General features: G+C 39.7%; 1 protein-coding gene and 1 pseudogene across 11 annotated transcripts in view; one reads left to right on the top strand and one right to left on the bottom strand.

Moving 5' to 3' along the window:
* The window catches only part of CFAP95 (cilia and flagella associated protein 95), a 248,679-nt gene that overhangs the window by 105,162 nt on the left and 123,911 nt on the right, over positions 1–19,606 (top strand). For 8 of the 11 annotated variants that reach the window (XM_073878093.1, XM_073878092.1, XM_073878091.1 and 5 more), the window contains one exon: positions 17,658–19,486. The exons of the other annotated variants lie outside the window; for them this stretch is intronic. In XM_073878093.1, the coding sequence (XP_073734194.1) occupies positions 17,658–17,840 (183 nt within the window). In that variant the 3' untranslated portion in view covers positions 17,841–19,486. Of the gene's footprint in view, positions 1–17,657; positions 19,487–19,606 lie in introns of those variants that run through there. 11 annotated transcript variants of the gene reach the window in all.
* On the bottom strand, positions 11,594–12,226 carry LOC112838679 (centrin-2 pseudogene; annotated as a pseudogene).

The following is a 19,606-nucleotide window of genomic DNA, read 5'->3' as shown; positions in this document are numbered from 1 at the left end:
TGCCCTCCTTAATACCCATCACCGGGCTAACCCATCCCCCCACCATGTATCCCCCTCCCCTCTAAAACCCTCAGTTTGTTTCTCAGGGTCCATAGTCTCTCATGGTTTCTCTCCCCCTCCGATTTCCCCCCTTCATTTTTCCCTTCCTACTATCTTTTTTTTTTTTTTTTAACATATAATGTATTATTTGTTTCAGAGGTACAGGTCTGTGATTCATCAGTCTTACACAATTCACAGCGCTCACCATAGCACATACCCTCCCCAGTGTCCAACACCCAGCCACCCCATCCCTCCCACCCGCCTCCCCTCCAGCAATCCTCAGTTCATTTCCTGAGATTAAGAGTCTCTTATGGTTTGTCTCCCTCTCTGGTTTCATCTTGTTTCATTTTTTCAAGCTGAGGAAGTTTCTAATAGAGAATTATGTTTTAAAGTTGGTATGCGGAGCACCTGGGTGGCTCAGTGGATTAAGTGTCTGCCTTTAGCTCAGGTCATGATTCCAGGGTTCTGGGATCAAGACCCATGTCAGGATCGGAGCTGAGCAAGAGATCTGCTTCTCCCTCTCCCTCTGCCCCTCCTCTGACTCTCTCTCTCTGTCAAATAAATAAATAAAATCTTTTAAAAAAATAAAACTGGAATGCATTCCAAACTAACTTTGAGGACTCCCTGCCATGTAGTATTGTAGGTATGAAAAGAGGCTGCATCTGTTTAACATTATTCTCTACAACAGCAGAATTGACCTGTCCTACCATTGGGGCTCAATGCACTGGTACAGATACAGAATTGTTAAAATACTGATATTTCTGTGCTGATTGGAAATTTGCTGTCACCTTGCGTTCCCCAGAACCCTGCCCCCTGAGTAGCCCCAGCCCCTTCCCTAGACTCCCAGGATGCAGGACTGCATTATGACTTTCCCAGATCCTGAGGGCTTTTGCCATCAGGGGCTCCTTCTTCCATTAAAAAATAAAACAATATATATTGTACAACTGCAATGGTATAAAGACAAATACAATCCAAGTTGGATCATAATCACTTTTGGTGGCAGGGGTGGATTTAAAAGCTTATTAAAGAAATATATTTCTTAGGCTGTTTGTCTTCTTGCCTATTTATGACTATGTTATTATATTTTATGTCCATGTTATATGACCATGTTATTGTTAACCCTCTTGAAATTATTACCAATGTACCAATGGGTGTTATTACACAAAATGAATGGGTGTTATTACACAAAACGAAAACATACTCATTTTTTGGGGGGAAGTACTTTTGGACTCTTGTACCCTATTTTAAGCAAAAATTTCTGTATAATAGCTACCATCAGTTGGTGCCCTAAGAATGTTTATGAATATTAAATGGCCAGCAACATTTCCTGCTTAGCTATGAGTTTCTACCATTTAATAGAGTTAGTTTTTCAAAATGGCATCTGCATTTTTTATTATGGTAAGATATATGTAATATAAAATTTACTATTCAATCCTGTTTGGTGTAGAATTAATGGCACTAATACCTTCACTTTGTTACTAGATTCATCTTGAAAATTCTGATTTTAAAAGAAATGAAACATTTTTGTGAGCGCTCAAAAGTACTGTGGGCTCTAGGCACTAGGCCTCCTGTGCCTCATGGTTGAGTGGGCCCAGCCTGGACCTTCTGGAAATTTAATACTTGCCTCACCAGGGGCCTCTAGGACTTGCCCAGTCTGAGTGACTGTCCTGATTGATAAATACTTTGAGTCTCATCCCAGACCAAAATGCATCTTGGCTAGGAGTCAGAGGTGGACAGCAATCTTTAAGAGCCCTTTATTGTTCAGTTAGGCTCATTCACATGCAAGAAAACCCCCAAAGGGATTGGGGAATTGCCTTTAGTTTTCTGCTTCCTGGGAAGAGATGTCCACCAGTGCTCTTAAAAAGAAGAGAAGGAAAAGAATGACTTGCTGAAAACATCCAAAACCTAAGACAGTGAGTGAATCTAGAACAGGCTGGGGGCTCTGAAGGAAACATCACTTCTCTGAACTAAATTAGCTTTGGTTTTCTCTTCTTTTTAGAATCTTCTCTTTGTATCTTTGTTCCATTCTGTGCCCCCATGATCTTCCATAATTTCATTCCGGTATACATTCCTTTTCTTTTTCTGGTTCTCTTTTAAAAATATAATAGCATGCAAAGTTGTGTCATCTAAATTGGCCACACGGAATAATCATGTATAAGCTTTTAGTCCAGAATGAAGTGTACTTTTTAAACTAGGTAATGTCCCAGGTTTTATGATGTGTTTTCATGACTTTTATTTTACTATTTTCCCTGAATCTTAATATATCTTTTTAGTTTTCTCTTTTTTATCCTGTTAATGTTCTAACTCAGTATCTGCTGACAAAAGAGTGATGGCCATTTGCTGAATATCCTTGTTTATCTCATTACATTGACTATTGGCTAAAATGAGAAAGAGTTTTGTTATTCTACAAATGAGGTAAGGGTGGGAGGTGAATTTGGAGAAGAAGGACGGGGTCATGTGGTTCTACCTAATATTTTTTGATTGATGTCAGGATGTTCCAAAATACTGCTGTTAGCTAACCACAGGAACAGCCCTCTATCACTTGGGTTAGAAGGAAATGGTGGCCTTCCTCAATCTAAAATAATGCCTGAAAGATCTCGTGGTGTGTTATACATGTGTGCTGACCTTATACATATACACAGAGATTTGATATTGTACCTTATGGGCCATACAGTTCCAGTTCTGAGTCTTACAGCTGCCAGCATTAAGGGATCACACTTCCTAGGCCCCAATTTCAATTTTAGGACCTGCTGGCATTTCTTCATATAGCTCCACAGGGCTTTACAGCTTTCCCAGGTTGGGATACCAGAGGATTTACCTTATTTGGGGGGATTGTATAGTTGCTAATAGGTGAGAGGAAAGAAGGAAGGAAGGATCTCTCTTTCTCTCTCTCTGTCAGTATATATATATGCAGTATATATATACACAGTTGACCCTTGAATAATGTGGGCGTTAGGGGCACTGACCCCCCCCACAGTAAAAAATCCACATATAATTTTTGACTCACCAAAAACTTAGCTACTAATAGCCTACAGTTGACCAGAAGCCTTAATGATGACATAAGCAGTTAACACACATTTTGTATGTGTATTTTATACTATATTATTACAATAAACTAAGCTAGAGAAAAAAATGTTATTAAAAATCATAGGAGGGAGGGCGGAGCAAGATGGCGGAGGAGTAGGAGACCTGGGTTTCGTCTGGTCTCAGGAATTCAGCTGAATAGGGATCAAACCATTCTGAACCCCCACGAACTCAACGGGAGACCGAAGAAGAGAGTAGCAACGACTCTCTGAACAGAGAAGCGACCACTTACTGGAAGGTAGGACGTGCGGAGAAGTGAATCCGAGGCGATATTCGGGAGGATAGACGGCGGGGAAGGGGCCTCCGTCGGCCGCTTCTGGCAAGTGATAGAGCCGCGGAGCACAAAATCGGAACTTTTAGAAGTCGGCTCCGCGGAGGGACGTCGCTGCAGTGGCTAAGCGGGAAGTGGAACCCTTGCGGGACAGTGTGGTCTCAGGACCCTCGGGGTCACAGAAAGACCGGGGGTGCCTGACTGCGGCAGAGCTCCCAGGGATCGGAGCGGGGAGGCTGGCTGCAGAGACGGAGCCGAGGCGCGGGCTCTCAGCTCGGGGTGGCCGTAAACTGTGATCCACAGCCCAGGCGGGCCACTGCTCCTCCAGCAGGGACCCAACAAGCGGCAGATCCGGGGAGACTCCCCTTACTCCCCCGGGAGGAGCGGCGCGGGAGCGCACCGCAGGGATCTGCTGGGTTTGGAGACTCCACACGGGGTTGGGTGCCAGAGATAGAAACGCTTGGTCACAGGCCGGGTGAGCACGGAGTGCGGCCAGAGACCGGGGAGACGGGAGTGACTGCTTTTCTCTGGGGGAGCACTGAGGAGCGGGGCCCCGAGTTCTCAGCTCCTCCGGGTGGAGATTGGGAGGCCACCATTTTCACCCTGGTCCTCCAAAGCTGTACCAGAGCTTGCAGGGAACAAAAGCTCCTGAGAGCAAACCGAAGCAGCTTGCTTAGCCCTGACCGACAAGGGTGGGGCAATTCTGCCTCCGGCAAAAACATTTGGGAACCACGGCAACAGGCCCCTCCCCCAGAAGATCAGCAGGAACAGCCAGCAAGCCAAGACCAAGTTTACCGATCAAGGAGAACGGGAGAACTCCAGCGCTAGGGGAATACTGCACATAGAATTCATGGCTTTTTTTTACCATGATTCATTAGTTTTTCAAAGTTAATTTTTTAACTTTTTTTTATTTTTTATTTTCCCTTTTTCAACCAACATCTTATCAATCCCTATTTTTAAAAAAACATTTTTTATTTTTCATTTTAGAGTCATATTTTATCCCTTCATAGTAGTTACCCTTATTTTTGGCATATAAGTTGTTCTCGCTTTAAAATTTTGAGATACAGTTTCTTCTTACAGATCAAAATATACCCTAAATCACTAGTGTATGGCTTTGTTCTAGTCTCCTGCCTGATCACATTCTCTCCCCCCTTTTTTTTTAAATTTTCTTCTTTCTTTTTTCAAACAACTTCTTATCATATCAATTCCTTTTATAAAATCTTTTATAATTTTCATCTTTATAGTCATCCTCCATCCCTTCATTGTATCAACCCTTATTTTGTACATATATAAGTCTTTCTTCCTTTTAGGAGGCACTTTTTTCTAACAGACCAAAATACGCCCAAAATCTAGTGTGTGGCACTGATCTTTGCAATAGGCTGATCATATTTGATCATATTCGGGGTTTTTTTTTGTATTGTTCAGTTTTTGTTTTTATCTTTTTCTTTTTGTTTTTTTTTCTTTCTTTCCCTTTCTTTTCCGCTGGTTTCAGGTCTTTTCTGATTTGTATAGAGTATATTTGCTGGGGACATTGTTAACCTGTTAGCATTTTGTTCTCTCATTCATCTGTTCTCCTCTGGACAAAATGACAAGATGAAAAAAATCACCTCAGCAAAAAGAACAGGAGATAGTACCGTCAGCCAGGGACCTACTCAATACGGACATTAGTACGATGTTGGACCTAGAGTTCAGAATCATGACTTTAAAGATACTAGCTGGGCTTCAAAAAAGCATGGGAGTTATTAGAGAAACCCTTTCTGGAGAAATAAAAGAACTAAAATCTAACCAAGTCGAAATCAAAAAGGCTATTAATGAGGTGCAATCAAAAATGGGGGCACTAACTGCTAGGATAAATGAGGCAGAAGAGAGAATCAGCGATATAGAAGACCAAATGATGGAAAATAAAGAGGCTGAGAAAAAGAGAGAGAAGCAACTACAGGATCATGAGGGCAGAATTCAAGAGATAAGCGATACAATAAGATGAAACAACATTAGAATAATTGGGATCCCAGAAGAAGAAAAAGAGAGAGAGGGGTAGAAGGTAAATTGGAGCAAATAATAGCAGAGAACTTCCCTAATGTGGGGAAGGAAACAGGCATCAAAATCCAGGAGGCACAGAGAAGCCCTCTCAAAATCAATAAAAATAGGTCAACACCCCGACATCTAATAGTAAAACTTACGAGTCTCAGAGACAAAGAGAAAATCCTGAAAGCAGCTCGGAAGAAGAGATATGTAACCTACAATGGTAGAAACATTAGAATGGCGACAGACCTATCCACAGAGACCTGGCAGGCCAGAAAGGACTGGCATGATATCTTCAGAGCACTAAACGAGAAAAATATGCAGCCAAGAATATTATATCCAGCTAGGCTCTCATTGAAAATTGAAGGAGAGATAAAAAGCTTCCAGGACAAACAAAAACTAAAGGAATTTGCAAACATGAAACCAGCCCTCCAAGCAATATTGAAAGGGGTCCTTTAAACAAAGAGAGAGCCTAAAAGCAGCACAGATCAGAAAGGAACAGAGACAATATACAGTCACAGTCACCTTACAGGCAATACAATGGCACTAAATTCATACCTTTCAATAGTTACCCTGAATGTAAATGGGCTAAATGCCCCAATCAAAAGACACAGGCTATCAGATTGGATTAAAAAACAAGACCCATCGATATGCTGTCTGCAAGAGACTCATTTTAGACCCAAAGACACCCCCAGATTGAAAGTGAGGGGGTGGAAAACCATTTACCATGCTCATGGACACCAAAAGAAAGCTGGGGTGGCAATCCTTATATCAGACAAATTAGATTTTAAAACAGAGACTGTAATAAGAGATGAGGAAGGACACTGTATCCTACTTAAAGGGTCTATCCAACAAGAAGATCTAACAATTGTAAATATCTATGCCCCTAACATGGGAGCAGCCAATTATATAAGGCAATTAATAACAAAAGCGAAGAAACACATTGAGAACAATACAACAATAGTGGGGGACTTTAACACCCCCCCTGACTGAAATGGACAGATCATCTAAGCAAAAGATCAACAAGGAAATAAAGACTTTAAATGACACACTGGACCAAATGGGCTTCACAGACATATTCAGAACATTCCATCCCAAAGCAACGGAATACACATTTTTCTCTAGTGCCCCTGGAACATTCTCCAGAATAGATCACATCCTAGGTCACAAATCAGGTCTCAACTGGTACCAAAAGATTGGGATTATTCCCTGCATATTTTCAGACCACAATGCTTTGAAACTAGAACTCAATCACAAGAGAAAGTCGGAAAGAACTCAAATACATGGAGGCTAAAGAGCATCCTACTAAAGAATGAATGGGTCAACCAGGAAATTAAAGAAGAATTAAAAAAATTCGTGGAAACCAATGAAAATGAAAACACAACTGTTCAAAATCTTTGGGATACAGCAAAGGCAGTCCTGAGAGGAAAGTATATAGCAATACAAGCCTTTCTCAAGAAACAAGAAAGGTCTCAAATATACAACCTAACCCTACACCTAAAGGAGCTGGAGAAAGAACAGCAAAGAAAGCCTAAACCCAGCAGGAGAAGAGAAATAATCAAGATCAGAGCAGAAATCAATGAAATAGAAACCAAAAGAACAGTAGAACAGATCAACAAAACTAGGAGCTGGTTCTTTGAAAGAATTAACAAGATTGATAAACCCCTGGCCAGGATTATTCAAAAGAAAAGAGAAATGACCCAAATCAACAAAATCATGAATGAAAGAGGAGAGTTCCCAACCGACACCAAAGAAATACAAACAATTATAAGAACATATTATGACCAACTCTATGCCAGCAAATTAGATAACCTGGAAGAAATGGGTGCATTCCTAAAGATGTATCAACTACCAAAATTGAACCAGGAAGAAATAGAAAACCTGAACAGACCTATAACCACTAAGGCTATAGGTTATAACCCTACCATTATAAGTATAAAATAGTGGCAGGTGTCCTCACATAATATAGACTGAGGAATAAAAAAAATGATATTTTTTCTATGATTAAAATGATAGGACCAATCAAAATTTGTGCATAAAAAATAAAAAATGTGTCAATAGCTAAGGTTTAATACTGTATTGCTTATTTTTTGATGCTGGCCATTACTAAAGTTTGTGTGATATTGTTTAAGGTCAGCTTATTTTGTGAAGTGATTGTTCATATAGATCTCCATATTTTTCTTTGTGATGACCAGACTCAGTAATGATACAGATACTTATATTTATATCCCTGGCCTAAACTTCCTTGCACTTCCCAGTGACAATTTTCCTTTAGTTGAATACCTCTACTGGTTACAAATGTTTTTCCTTTGTAAAATTTTATCAAATAAAAAGGTATAATAAATGTTTCTTAGATACATAACAAAAATATATCCAACTAGTAATATGTTTGTTGTAGCTACATTTGCCATTTACTCTTAGGTCTATGATGTAATCACTGGGAGAAGAAAATATCCAATAGAAATGAAATCATTTTTAAAGAAGTGAGGAAGTGAATGTCTGAGATACCTCTCCTCCATGATCCCTAGGGTTGGTAAAGTAGATTTGGCTGTATGGAAATTGTCCTTTTTCTCCCACATCACTCTGCATGTGTGTATAGAAGACAACCTTAATAGGGGATGACAGGTCTTCAGTCAAGTGCGTATAACAGCTAAAGAATTTTATACATTATGTATACTGAAAATAATGAAATGAAATCTCACAGTAATCTACCTGTATATTTATTTACTTTTACTCCATCCAATGTGACATTCATATAAATAAGCTTGCTGCCTCAAATACCTTTTTAAGACTAAATGAAGTACCCCAAATGAGCATACTTACAGGTATGCTAGGGAAGAATGGTCTTTGCTGTATGAATGCCACGTGGCTAATAATTATCTGTAACGGTGGACACAAGGTTAGTTCACAATGACTGATTTGGCCAGGAAACATAACACATTGTGCATTTTTATGGATGATCTGGATGAAGGAATTGAGACTATGCTTTCAAATTATCGTACAATATTAAATTAGGCAGTTACTGATGTTTCAGAAAGCAGGCTGAAAACTGAAAATGACCTTGAAAAATAAAACCATAAAAAATAAAAGATCCCAGAGAAATAAGATGAAATCAAATAAGACTAAGTATAACCAAAACTGGGTGAGGACTGAATACAGTTGACTAAGAAACAGTCATGTCATTTTATTCCGAAGAAAGTTCAGGAGACAACGGTGCTCAGAGTGAGAATATAGCATTCAGGGGGCCATGGGGATGGGGGTGGGGAGGGGATGGGAATTTAAGAACAGAATACCTGACTCTTTTTAAAAAATTTTTTATTGTTATGTTAATCACCATACATTACATCATTAGTCTTTAATATAGTGTTCCATGATTCATTGTTTGTGCATAACACCCAGTGCTCCATGCAGAACGTGCCCTCTTTAATACCCATCACCAGGCTAACCCATCCCCCCACCCCTCTCCCCTCTAGAACCCTCAGTTTGTTTTTCAGAGTCCATCGTCTCTCGTGGTTCGTCTCCCCCTCCGCAGAATACCTGACTCTTAAGATACGCTGATACATTGTATTGATATAGGTGGTAAAACTATAGGCTGTTTGTTCTTCATCATGTCAGAAGGTCAAGTAGGGGCCTGCTAAGAGGACACTTCTGTAACATCCTGACCATGTCTGTCCATGATTTGTTTAAAAGAAGAGGGAAGAGAAGAGAAGAAAAGGAGGAAAGCTTTCTTAACCTTAAGGCAGATTTTCCCCATATTCTCTTGCTGCATCTTTAGTGCTTCCTGTTTCTATAGAGCCTGTTTGCCCTCAGCATATCTTTCTCCGACATGCTTTTCCCATCTTTTATCAGGATGTTTCATTCGACTTCCTCTAGTTCCCTGAAACAGCACTGTTGTTTGGTTTGTGTTTTGTCAGGTTTTTCCCTCTATGAAGTTTCTTTGGAAGTGGGCACTTGTTGGCTACCACTGCATTCCTCCACCTCCCTCGACCTTCAGAATCTATGACATTGCCCACTTCATGCCTCTCCTTCTCTGCCCTTCATGGCTTCCTTATGGACTCAGCCGTGAGCATCCACAGGACTTGGGATCCAGAACTCTGTGCTTCTCATTTTATGCAATCTCAGAGAATTCATTCACTCCCATGGTTCCTCAACCATCACCTTTTGGGGGTAATGTGTTTTATATAATTTCACACTTACAGGAAAGTTGCAAGAATGGCACAAGGAGCTCCCATATAGTCTTTACCCAGAGTCACCAATTGCTTACCATTTGAGAGTAGGCTGGGGACATTGAGCTCCTTTGCCTATAAATAGTTCAGTGTGTATTTCCTAAGAACAAGGACACATAGCTATGGTAATATTTTCAACCTAAGGAATAATTGGTGCAGTATAATTATGTAATTCACAGTTTGTATTCAGGTATCATCCATGGTCCCAATACTGTTCCTTAGAGCTATTTTTCCCCTGCCAATGACTACTACTGTGCATAGGGCACTGACCTCTCTCCAGGCCATCTATCCCACAGCACCACCTTTCAAAGATTTTGTACTGATGTCATCTCACATTTAAAACGTCTAAAATGTGACTCATCATTTCTCTCCTATAACAAATTCTCCCCCATCTCCATGTCTTTCTTATTCCATTTAGTGGTTTTAGAACTTTCCCAGCCATCCAGATTTGAAGCTATGGATCATCTTTGCTTCTTTATCTTCAGTTCGCTTGCTAGGTACTCTAAGTTCTTCCTGTGAAATGTCTCTTCCAGTCTGGCTCTGTGTAAGCCATTGTGCACTGATACTCACCCATTCCACACCTCAGGCAAAAATTTTCTGTGATCCTCGTCTACCTGAAGGGCTCAGAAAAAGCTCATAGTGATTACCCTATCTTAAATAAACGTTGTCAGCACTCAGGGTCTGTGTAGCACCAGAACAGTGAACCAGCCAACAACGACGTGTGGTGATTCGCATAACTGCTTCTATGGAGGATTTCTAAATATTTCTTCCCACTCCCACTAAATAAGTGTTGGACAGACATGTAAATATTATGTTAGGGTGTGGGAATACAACAACTGTCTGCAACTCACATATGCAGAGGAAAAGTATCTGATAACTGGCCTTCTTCTTGAGCCCACCACCAGTAGGAAAACACTAACCCTTCAGTCCATTTACAGCTTAGTCTGATTCCATAATTTAAATAGTTCCTATAGGAGGTGTTCAATCTCCTTTAAAAAACTCTCATTTTCTCAGAGATCTTCCATTCATTTTTGGCAGAAAAGAACTAACAGTAGAACTGAGCCTGTTATCTATTAAAAAGCCTTGGCTAGCATCTAGAAACTTGACTTGTGGGATTAGAATTCCCTAATGAGAGAGGCTCATTGCACCTAAACCGTTTGTGCAAACAATATGGTTCATGTTGAACTTGTGGGAGTCTGGAATTCTGGTACTGCAAGGCAACGAGCGCCTCTGTGACCAGCCCCCAAGAAAAAGCTTGGCCAATTGAGGCTCTAATGAGCTTCCCCAGTAAATAGCATTTCACAATTCTTTGCTGGGGAAATTAAGTGCATCCTGTGTGACTCACCGGGAGAGGACTCTTGGAAGTTTGCACCTGGCCTCCTCTGGACTTCAGCCCTGCACTTTCCCCTTGGCTGATTTTGCTTTGTATCCATTTGTTGCAGTAAATCATAGCCACAAATACAACTATATGTTGAATCCTGTGAGTCTTTGTAGCAAAATCGTTGAATCTAGCGGTAATCTTTTTTTTTTTTTTTTAAATAAGAAAGGCTTTATTTTTAAGACAAAACAAATAGCACAAACACACATCCAAATGCACGTGAATAAGTTCACTGGGTTTTATAAAAGAGAAAGCGGTACTCGGGTGTCAGTTATAACTAGAAACATCAAGATGCCCCCTGATTCTGGTGGCATGGATACAACATGTGCTTGTCTAAGAAGTCGTTCTGGGGTGGCATCATTGTGGAAATGCATGACAAGAGTGAGGTGATACAAGGCAGAAATGCATGTGGGTGAAAGCTTTAAGACCCTTTTCACCACCCTAATGTGCTTTTGTTTTGCTCTGGGGAACTGAAGCAATCAGGAGGTCACCTTAAAGAGAACTTAAATGTCAAAGAACACTTTCAAGTACCTAAAAGAGATTCAAGATTGTTACTAAAGTTGTACAGGTAGGTCAGTAGGAGAAAATAGTTTATGTTCTCAAAACCCAGGTTTCACACAATATGAAAAGAAGAGACTGATTTTAGTAAAGGCTGGTCTTTTTCATGATGCGCAGGAACTCCTGCTCATTGACTTCTCCATCTCCATCTCCATCAGCCTCATCGATCATTTCCTGTAGCTCCTCATCAGTGAGGTTCTCACCCAACTCCTTGGCCACACGCTTTAGATTTTTGAATGATATCTTCCCAGTTTCATCATCATCGAAGAGCTTGAAAGCTTTCAGAATTTCTTCTTTGGTATCTTTCTCAGACATTTTCTGAGTCATCACAGTCAAAAAGTCACTAAAGTTCATTTTTCCTGTCCCTTCCTTATCGATTTCGCTTATCATTTTCTTGATCTCTTCTTTCTTGGGTTCAAAGCCCAGTGCCCTCATTGCCACCTTAAGTTCCTTAACATCTGTGGTCCCAGTTCCATCAGCATCAAAGAGATCAAAAGCTTCCCGGATTTCCTGTTTCTGCTCTTCAGTAAGCTCTGGCTTAGGACTCATCCTTTTTCTCTGGGCAGATGATGCCATGCTTGCCTTCTTAAGGTTAGAGGCCATTGCCGATGGACTCCGCTGCCCGTTGTTACGGCAACCGACATACATCGAATCTAGCGGTAATCTTGAGAAACCCCAACACAGCCTACTTTTCTCCATGTGGCAGATTGTTATTTAAATGGGTGCAGCATGTGTGGTCATCCCACATACTCTTGCAATGTGATTTTGACACTCTTCCCATTGAGAGGCAGAGTCCTTATTGCCTCCACTAGAGCTGGGTGACCTGTGACTGCAGTAGAAGTGATGCTATGTGACTTCGGAGGCCAGGTGATAAAAAGCAGTGTAGTTTCTTCCTGGGTCTCTCTGTGCCATTGTCATTCTCAGAACCCAGTCACCATGATGTGAGAAAGCCCAAGCAGGCCCATGGAGAGGACCTGGGTCGTTGTTCCAGCCAATAGCCCAGCTGAGGTCCCAGCAGACAGCCAATACCAACCACCAACTGGAGTGAGGAATGTTTCTAACCCCGGCCTTCAAGTCACTCCCAGCTTTCAAGTCTTCTCTGCTGAAGCCTCAGACAGTGTGGAACAGAGGGATGCTGTCTTTGTTATACCTCTTCCAAATTCCTGACCCAGAGAGTCTAGAAATAGGGATTATTTTATACCGCTCTCTGTGGGTTGACCTGTTACACAGCAATAGTAACTATGACTCTAAGACGCATCCAAGTATATGGAGAGAGAGAAGTGACTTACCATCCCGATGCCAGAGGGCAAGAGTAGGATTTTTGTGTGTGCTATCGTCTGCCTCTTCTGGTCTCTGAGGTAATGTCCCTAGTTCACCCAGCTGCTCTTTTCCTTGCTGGCATTGGTGGCTATGGTCTGTGGATGTTGAACTGTCAGTCTTTTTCTATTTCCCTCTCTTTCTGTCTGGGCTAGGTTGGAGCCCAGATGGCTTGTCTGGGATAACTCATCCTCATTTCCACTCCCATAGGTATTGTAGACCCAACAGAAGATTCCTATGCCTCCCATCAGCCTCAGCTCCAATGTTTGGCTTTGCAGCTCCTGTTAGTAACCCCCTTGCAGACTTGCCACAGGATGCCAGAGGTGACTCAGAGTCTTCCTCTGCCTGAGCATGCTGCTCCACCAGCCTGGGTATTGTTGTACTCCAGACAAATGAAAGGGCAGCCTGAGATGCTTAGTTTCGAGTTTTCATGAGGGACGGGGGCCTCCTTATGCCTTTCTGCCATTACTCCCTTTTATCTGATACATTTCTCTCTGTCCAGGTCAGAGGGATTCTGCCTATTTAAAGTCTTGGAAAGGGAAAATTGGGAAATACATTGGCTCTTTCTGCCGTCCTTCTTTTCCCTTTTCCCTTATTTTCTCATTCCTGTAATTCCCCAAACAGACTCTTCCCTGACTTCCTACTATCCATTCCAACTTTTGGTTAAGACTTAATACAAAAGATATTTTCCCTACATATGATCTGAGGTCTTCCAGGTTTGGACATTGATATTCTAAAGTCCTCAAGACTGTGAGTTGGATTGCAAGGCTATTATCTTGCTAAAAAATCCTATTTTGCATGTTAGAAGCTGATATTACTTTGCTTTTTGGTTGCCATTTTTTTTCTGAAACAAACTGTGATCTCACCTTGGGCAAATGGATGGTTACACACAGAAAGGGCAAAACTATTTATCATTTGGAGATGATTACCCCCTGTATACTTGGTTTGAGTGGCACACCAAATTACTTGCTTATTCAGGGCTCCTACCATCTCAGTTTGGCCTTGGGTCTGAGCTGCAGTCAATATTAAGGTCCTTCAGGGGCGCCTGGGTGGCTCAGTTGGTTAAGCAGCTGCCTTCGGCTCAGGTCATGATCCTGGAGTCCTGGGATCGAGTCCCGCATCGGGCTCCCTGCTCAGCGGGGAGTCTGCTTCTCCCTCTGACCCTCCCCCCTCTTGTGCTCTCTCTCTCTCTCTCTCACTTTCTTTCTCTCAAATAAATGAATAAAAACTTTAAAAAAATATTAAGGTCTTTCAAGGCGAATCTTGGTGCAACTGCTTTATTCTGTCTTGTGCCTTTTGTATTAAACTTTGAAAAACATGAAAAACATAGCCTGCTTCCTTAAAATAACTACGCCTTCTAGGTTCCTAATAGTTTGTTATTGTCCTGTTTTGTTTGTTCATCTATTCCGTATTTGTGTCCTAATTCCTGATTATATGTTTAGTCACAAATTTATTGTTTGCCTTTACCCCTACTTTATATATTTGTCTTACTTCCTAGTTTTTACCCATTTCTTTTTGCTCTGATTCTCAGTAACTCAGTGTTCCAACATTGCAGATTATTCAGGTACACATTAGTTAGGATGCTTTTAGTAGGTTGTACAAACCCCAGCTCAAGTCAAGCCAGACAATAAAAGCAATTTATTCGTTCACATTTTTTTGAAAAGTCAGGTTTCAGGAAAGGAGTGATACAGCAATGTCATTATGCTTCTTACTGACTCTCAAATCTGCCTTTTATGGTGTTGATTTCATGCTAAACTGATTGGAGGGGGGCTACCAATAGAAATCTGTGTTAGATGCTACCTCATTTATGTCCAACAATGGAAAAAATGTTTCTCTCCTCCAAATCACTGAAGTCTTAGGCTTTACTTTGTTTGGGCAAACTCAAAACACATGTCCGACGTTGGATCAATCACTATCATTGAAAAAGAAGTGAGGGATTATTGTGATTGTCATAGGTTAGATTCTGCCCCTACAGTTTGGAGTGGGATCAGTCTACCCAAATTACATGGCTGTCACACAATGCAAAATGGGAGAAGTAGATTCAGGGTGAGTTGGAGTCACCTCTTAAATTTTGTGTGAGCTGATTATGCTCATGTCTTCCCCAACTCAGTGTTCACTGACTTCACTTTGGTAGCTCGAAGTCAGCCATAGCAGGAGTATTTACACCACAGAAATTGGCAAATATCACAAGTAAGTTGTGTGGGATTTTTTGGTGGGGAGCTGGCTTACCAATGCACCTCTGATAATGGGAGGGACTTAATTTCATGTGTGTTAATAGGAAACAGTCTCTTAACTAGTTTTCCTAACTTCAAGATTGCTTACCCCTACTACCCACTTTTAAAAAATGACAGCTTTACTAAGATAACTCACATGCCATAAAATTCACCCTTTTAAAGTGTACAGTTCAGTGATTTTTGTATATCCATAGAGTCATATAGTCATCAGCATGATCAGTTAGACAACATTTTCATCACCCCTAAAAAGAAACCCCATATGTATTAATCAAGTTTCTCTACAGAGAGAAACCACATATATATATATGCAGAGAGAAAGAGACTTATTGTAAGGAATTGGCTAATGCAATATGGAGGCTGAGAAGTCCCACAGTCTGCTGTCTGCAAGCTGCAAACCCCAGAGAGCTGGTAGTGTAATTCAGTCCCAGTCTAAAGGCCTGAGAACCACGAGTACCAACAGCAGGATAAGATTAATGTCCGAGCTCAGGCAATCAGGCAGGAAGGGACTAAATTCTTACTTCCTCTGCCTTTTTCTTCCATTTCTTTTATTCCCTCAGCAGATTGGAAGGTGCCCACCTACCTCCATCGGGAAGAGCAAACTGCTTTACTGAGTCCACAGATTCAAATGCTAATTTCATCTAGAAACACCCTTACAGGCACAACTCAGAAATAATGTTTAGCCAAATGTTTGGATGCCCCGTGATCTAGTCAAGTTGACACATAAAATTGGCCACCGCACCCATTAACAGTCTCTTCTCATTCTCCCCCTCCCCCTAGTCCCTTGCAAAGTTACTTTCTGTCTCCGTGGACTTGCCTATTTTGGACATTCTGTAGAAGGAATCATACAATGTGTAGTCTTTTGGTTTAGTTTTTTTCACTTAGCCTGTTTTCATGGTTCATCTATGCTACAGCATCTGTCAGTATTTTATTGCTTGTATTGCCAAATAATATTTCACTGCGTGGATAGACCACATTTTGTTTATCCACATCAGTTGATGACATGTGAGTTCTTATTCTAATTCTAATTATAGTTCTGGAATCTGGTCCTTTCTACCTTCAGTCTTTAGTACCTTCTTGCTGCCAGAATCCTTTCTTAAAAAACATCACATTTAATCTTGTCACTCACCTGATCAAAATAAATCATCCTTCCCACCTAGGAGATGCTAGAGGAACACATCAACCCTGCATTTGACGCTTCCTTCAATTTGACGGAAGCTTGCCTAGGAATGAGCAGATCCTGCCTCCCTGTGAGCAGGCAGGTTTGGCCAGTAATTCTCAAATCTCACTGAAAGGGTCTCTACTGAACCAAAACCCAACATACAAGCCCCAAAGAAATTAGACCCTGACTATGAAAAACAAAAGCCCAAACTATAGAAAGTAACATGGATATAATATAGTTTTAGGATTTTGTCATTTGTATTTCTTTTCATCTCTTAATTATTGAGAATTTCATGGGGGTACTGGAGGGATAATAGATCTTACAATTAGATAGTTAGTTTGAAGTCCTGGCTAAGTTGCTTAATATTGACATTCTTTAAATCCTCTTTTTCTGAGATTTTAAGCAAATTGTCTTTTCTTATATGTAAAGTGGGAGTAATAATTCCTATGTCAGAGTTCTGCTATGGATTAAAAGATACAAACACCCAACTACCGTGCCCAACCCATAATAGACACTCAGTAAATCCGTTGACCCTATTATTATTGTTATGGTTGAATATGTAGTTAAATTTTTCAATTATTTTCAATAAGGCCAGTCTAAGATTAGAACTATTGTGGTGTTCTTTCGTTGTTTTATAGTTCTGGTGATTTAATTTCAATATTGTGTTAGTGCTTTAAAATTAGTACCAATTTTAAGCAGAAATTAGATAATCAGTTCAAGGGCTTTATGTTCCTTGTCTGCCATTACCCTTGATGTAATCTGAGAGAATCAATATTTCCTTTGGGAAGTGGTCAATGAGAGTGTCTTGTTTTATCACAACAGAATCTTCTCTGAAGTGCTTTAAGGATAAGTATTTTAAACATGATGCTGAGTTATCCTGAGGTCAATTTCTCGGAGGAAAAAAATCTTTGAGTTTGGCATTTACGACTTGATAGCAACTATGAAAGATATAACCTAAGATATAATTCTTTGGAATGATTATAATTTATATTAACTTTAAAAAGGTGTTGAATGATAGTTAAATTATAATTGTTTTGGTCTTATGTAGGTGATCATAAAATTTAAGTTGTTCTTTGGGCCGTGTATTTATGGTTTACAAAAGTTTTACATGTGTAACAATTTATCTTTTTAGTTTTATAAATAAAACAACCACGATCTAGAGGCTTTTTTCAGAATTAAATTATTTATAAATACTGTAGCCATTTTTTTTCATTGAGGCATTTGTAATTTGAGATATTAGGTTAATTGTGTGTAAATTAAACTTGGATCGTAATAAGACTAACATATTGAAGATCAACTTCTAGAAATCACTTGTTTTTACATATTTTGGTCATTCAATATTATTTCTCTTTCTCCCCCCACCCAATAGGATTATCCTTGTCAAGATGATTATTCAGTAGTCCACAGAAAATGCCGTTCTCAGTTCACTGATCTTGATGGTTCCAAAAGATTTGGCATCAACCCTTGGCATGACGAGAGTGGGATTTATGCTAATTCATGTGTAAAACGAAAACTCTACCCATTAACTGGTGGTCCTATTATCCCCTTTTAAAAGTAATCTGTGGAATCAGATTCTCTAACTAATGAAAGAATAATGGAAATAACAGTTGATTTTTCTATCCCAATAAATGCAATGGAAATGTTACTATAGTAGGTTCCTTCAAAAACAAAATTTTATATATTCTAGGCCAGCATATATATATGCTTTTCATTAGCTGCTCTGGTATTTTCCAAAGTTTAGTATGTATACCACCGAGAGTGTACAACACAATTCTTGATGGTACTTGGTGGAATTTTCTTTTATTTATAGACTATGTATTTATTTCAAATTTTATTAGAAAAATGCATAAAGCTAGCATAAAGCTTATGATTGCTCAGGATATGGCTAATTAAAAAAATAAGCTACCTTAAATTCCATTTTTAAGTGAATAAAAATATAGGTGGCACTCAGATTTGACATGAAACTCATATGACTGAAGTTTGGGCAACACTGGCCCTATGGTAGTGGGGAATGTGACTATTTATAGACTTGGATTTATCTGTAGTAGCTGACTGCAGTGTGGATTGTTTATTCAGCATAGCGTTTTTCCTTACTTAAGATAATACTTTTTGAGTCCATGGATAGGAGAGATGTAGACAGAATCTTAGTGAAACATTACGGTTTGATGGGAAAATCCAGTCATCTAATGTTAGATTTAGAAGAGATCTTGGCAATTGTTCTGACTCACCATCCACTTTAAGGATGAGCATATAGAAACCCGCAGAGGTTTAAGTAGGTTTTCCTCTTACATAAATAGCAGGCTCTAGATGATCTTTGAAGTGCATTTGACCTTTTCTTTCTTCTTTTTTTAAGATTTATTTATTTACTGGAGGAGGGATACGAGCAGAGGGAGAAAAAATTCCAAGCAGATTCTGTGTTCATGCAGGGCTCGATCCCATGGCCCCAAGATCACAACCTCAGTCAAAACCAAGAGTCAGACGGTCAACTGACTGCGCCACCTAGGCACCCCAGACCTTTCATTTCTTTTGAGGATATGGGTTTAATTATTTGGTCAGCCTAGGCTTAAATTTACTATCATTATTTTTCTTTAAAAAATAAATTCATGAAATAGCATTTCATGATAAATGCTAATTTAGCATCGCCTCCAACTCCAGCAAAATATGGTAAAGACCATAAGCCTTGTGAGTGGAGAAATGATAATTAATAAAGAAAATGTGGATATGCCAGGTAAGCATTCACCAGCAGAGTTTGACCATAATTTCTTGCTGCTTTAAAGTATTTGTCTGCATAATACACACACACGTTTTATATATATATATATGCATAAGTATGTATATTATATATAATGTTAATTCTTTTTCTTATTTTTAATTGAGGTATAGTTGACATACAATATTATATTAATTTCAGATGTGCAACATAGTGATCTGACAATTATATACATTACGATATACTCACCATTATAAGTGTAGTTACCATCAGTCACAATAAAGAGTTACTACAATATTTTTGGCCCTCTTCCCTATGTAGTACTTGTCATTCCCATAACTTATTTATTTTATAACTAGAAGTTTGTACCTCTTAATCTCCTTCACCTACTTCACCTATTCTCCATGATTTCCCTCCCCTCTGGCAACCACCAGTTTGTTCTCTGTATTCATGAGTGTTTTTCTGTTTGTTTGTTCATTTGTTTTGTTTTTTAGTTTACACATATAAGTAAAATCATATAGTATTTGCCGTTCTCTGTCTGACTTATTTCACTTTGCATAATGCCCACTAGGTTCATCCACGTTGTTACGAATGGTAAGATTTCATTC

Source organism: Callorhinus ursinus, unplaced genomic scaffold, assembly GCF_003265705.2.
Source record: "Callorhinus ursinus isolate GAN/ISIS: 27379988/994484 unplaced genomic scaffold, GSC_fseal_2.0 scaffold28, whole genome shotgun sequence".
In the NCBI taxonomy this organism is placed as follows: domain Eukaryota; kingdom Metazoa; phylum Chordata; class Mammalia; order Carnivora; family Otariidae; genus Callorhinus; species Callorhinus ursinus.
The sequence above is the reverse complement of the archived record's forward strand: the minus strand, read 5'-3'. Positions and strand labels throughout refer to the sequence as shown.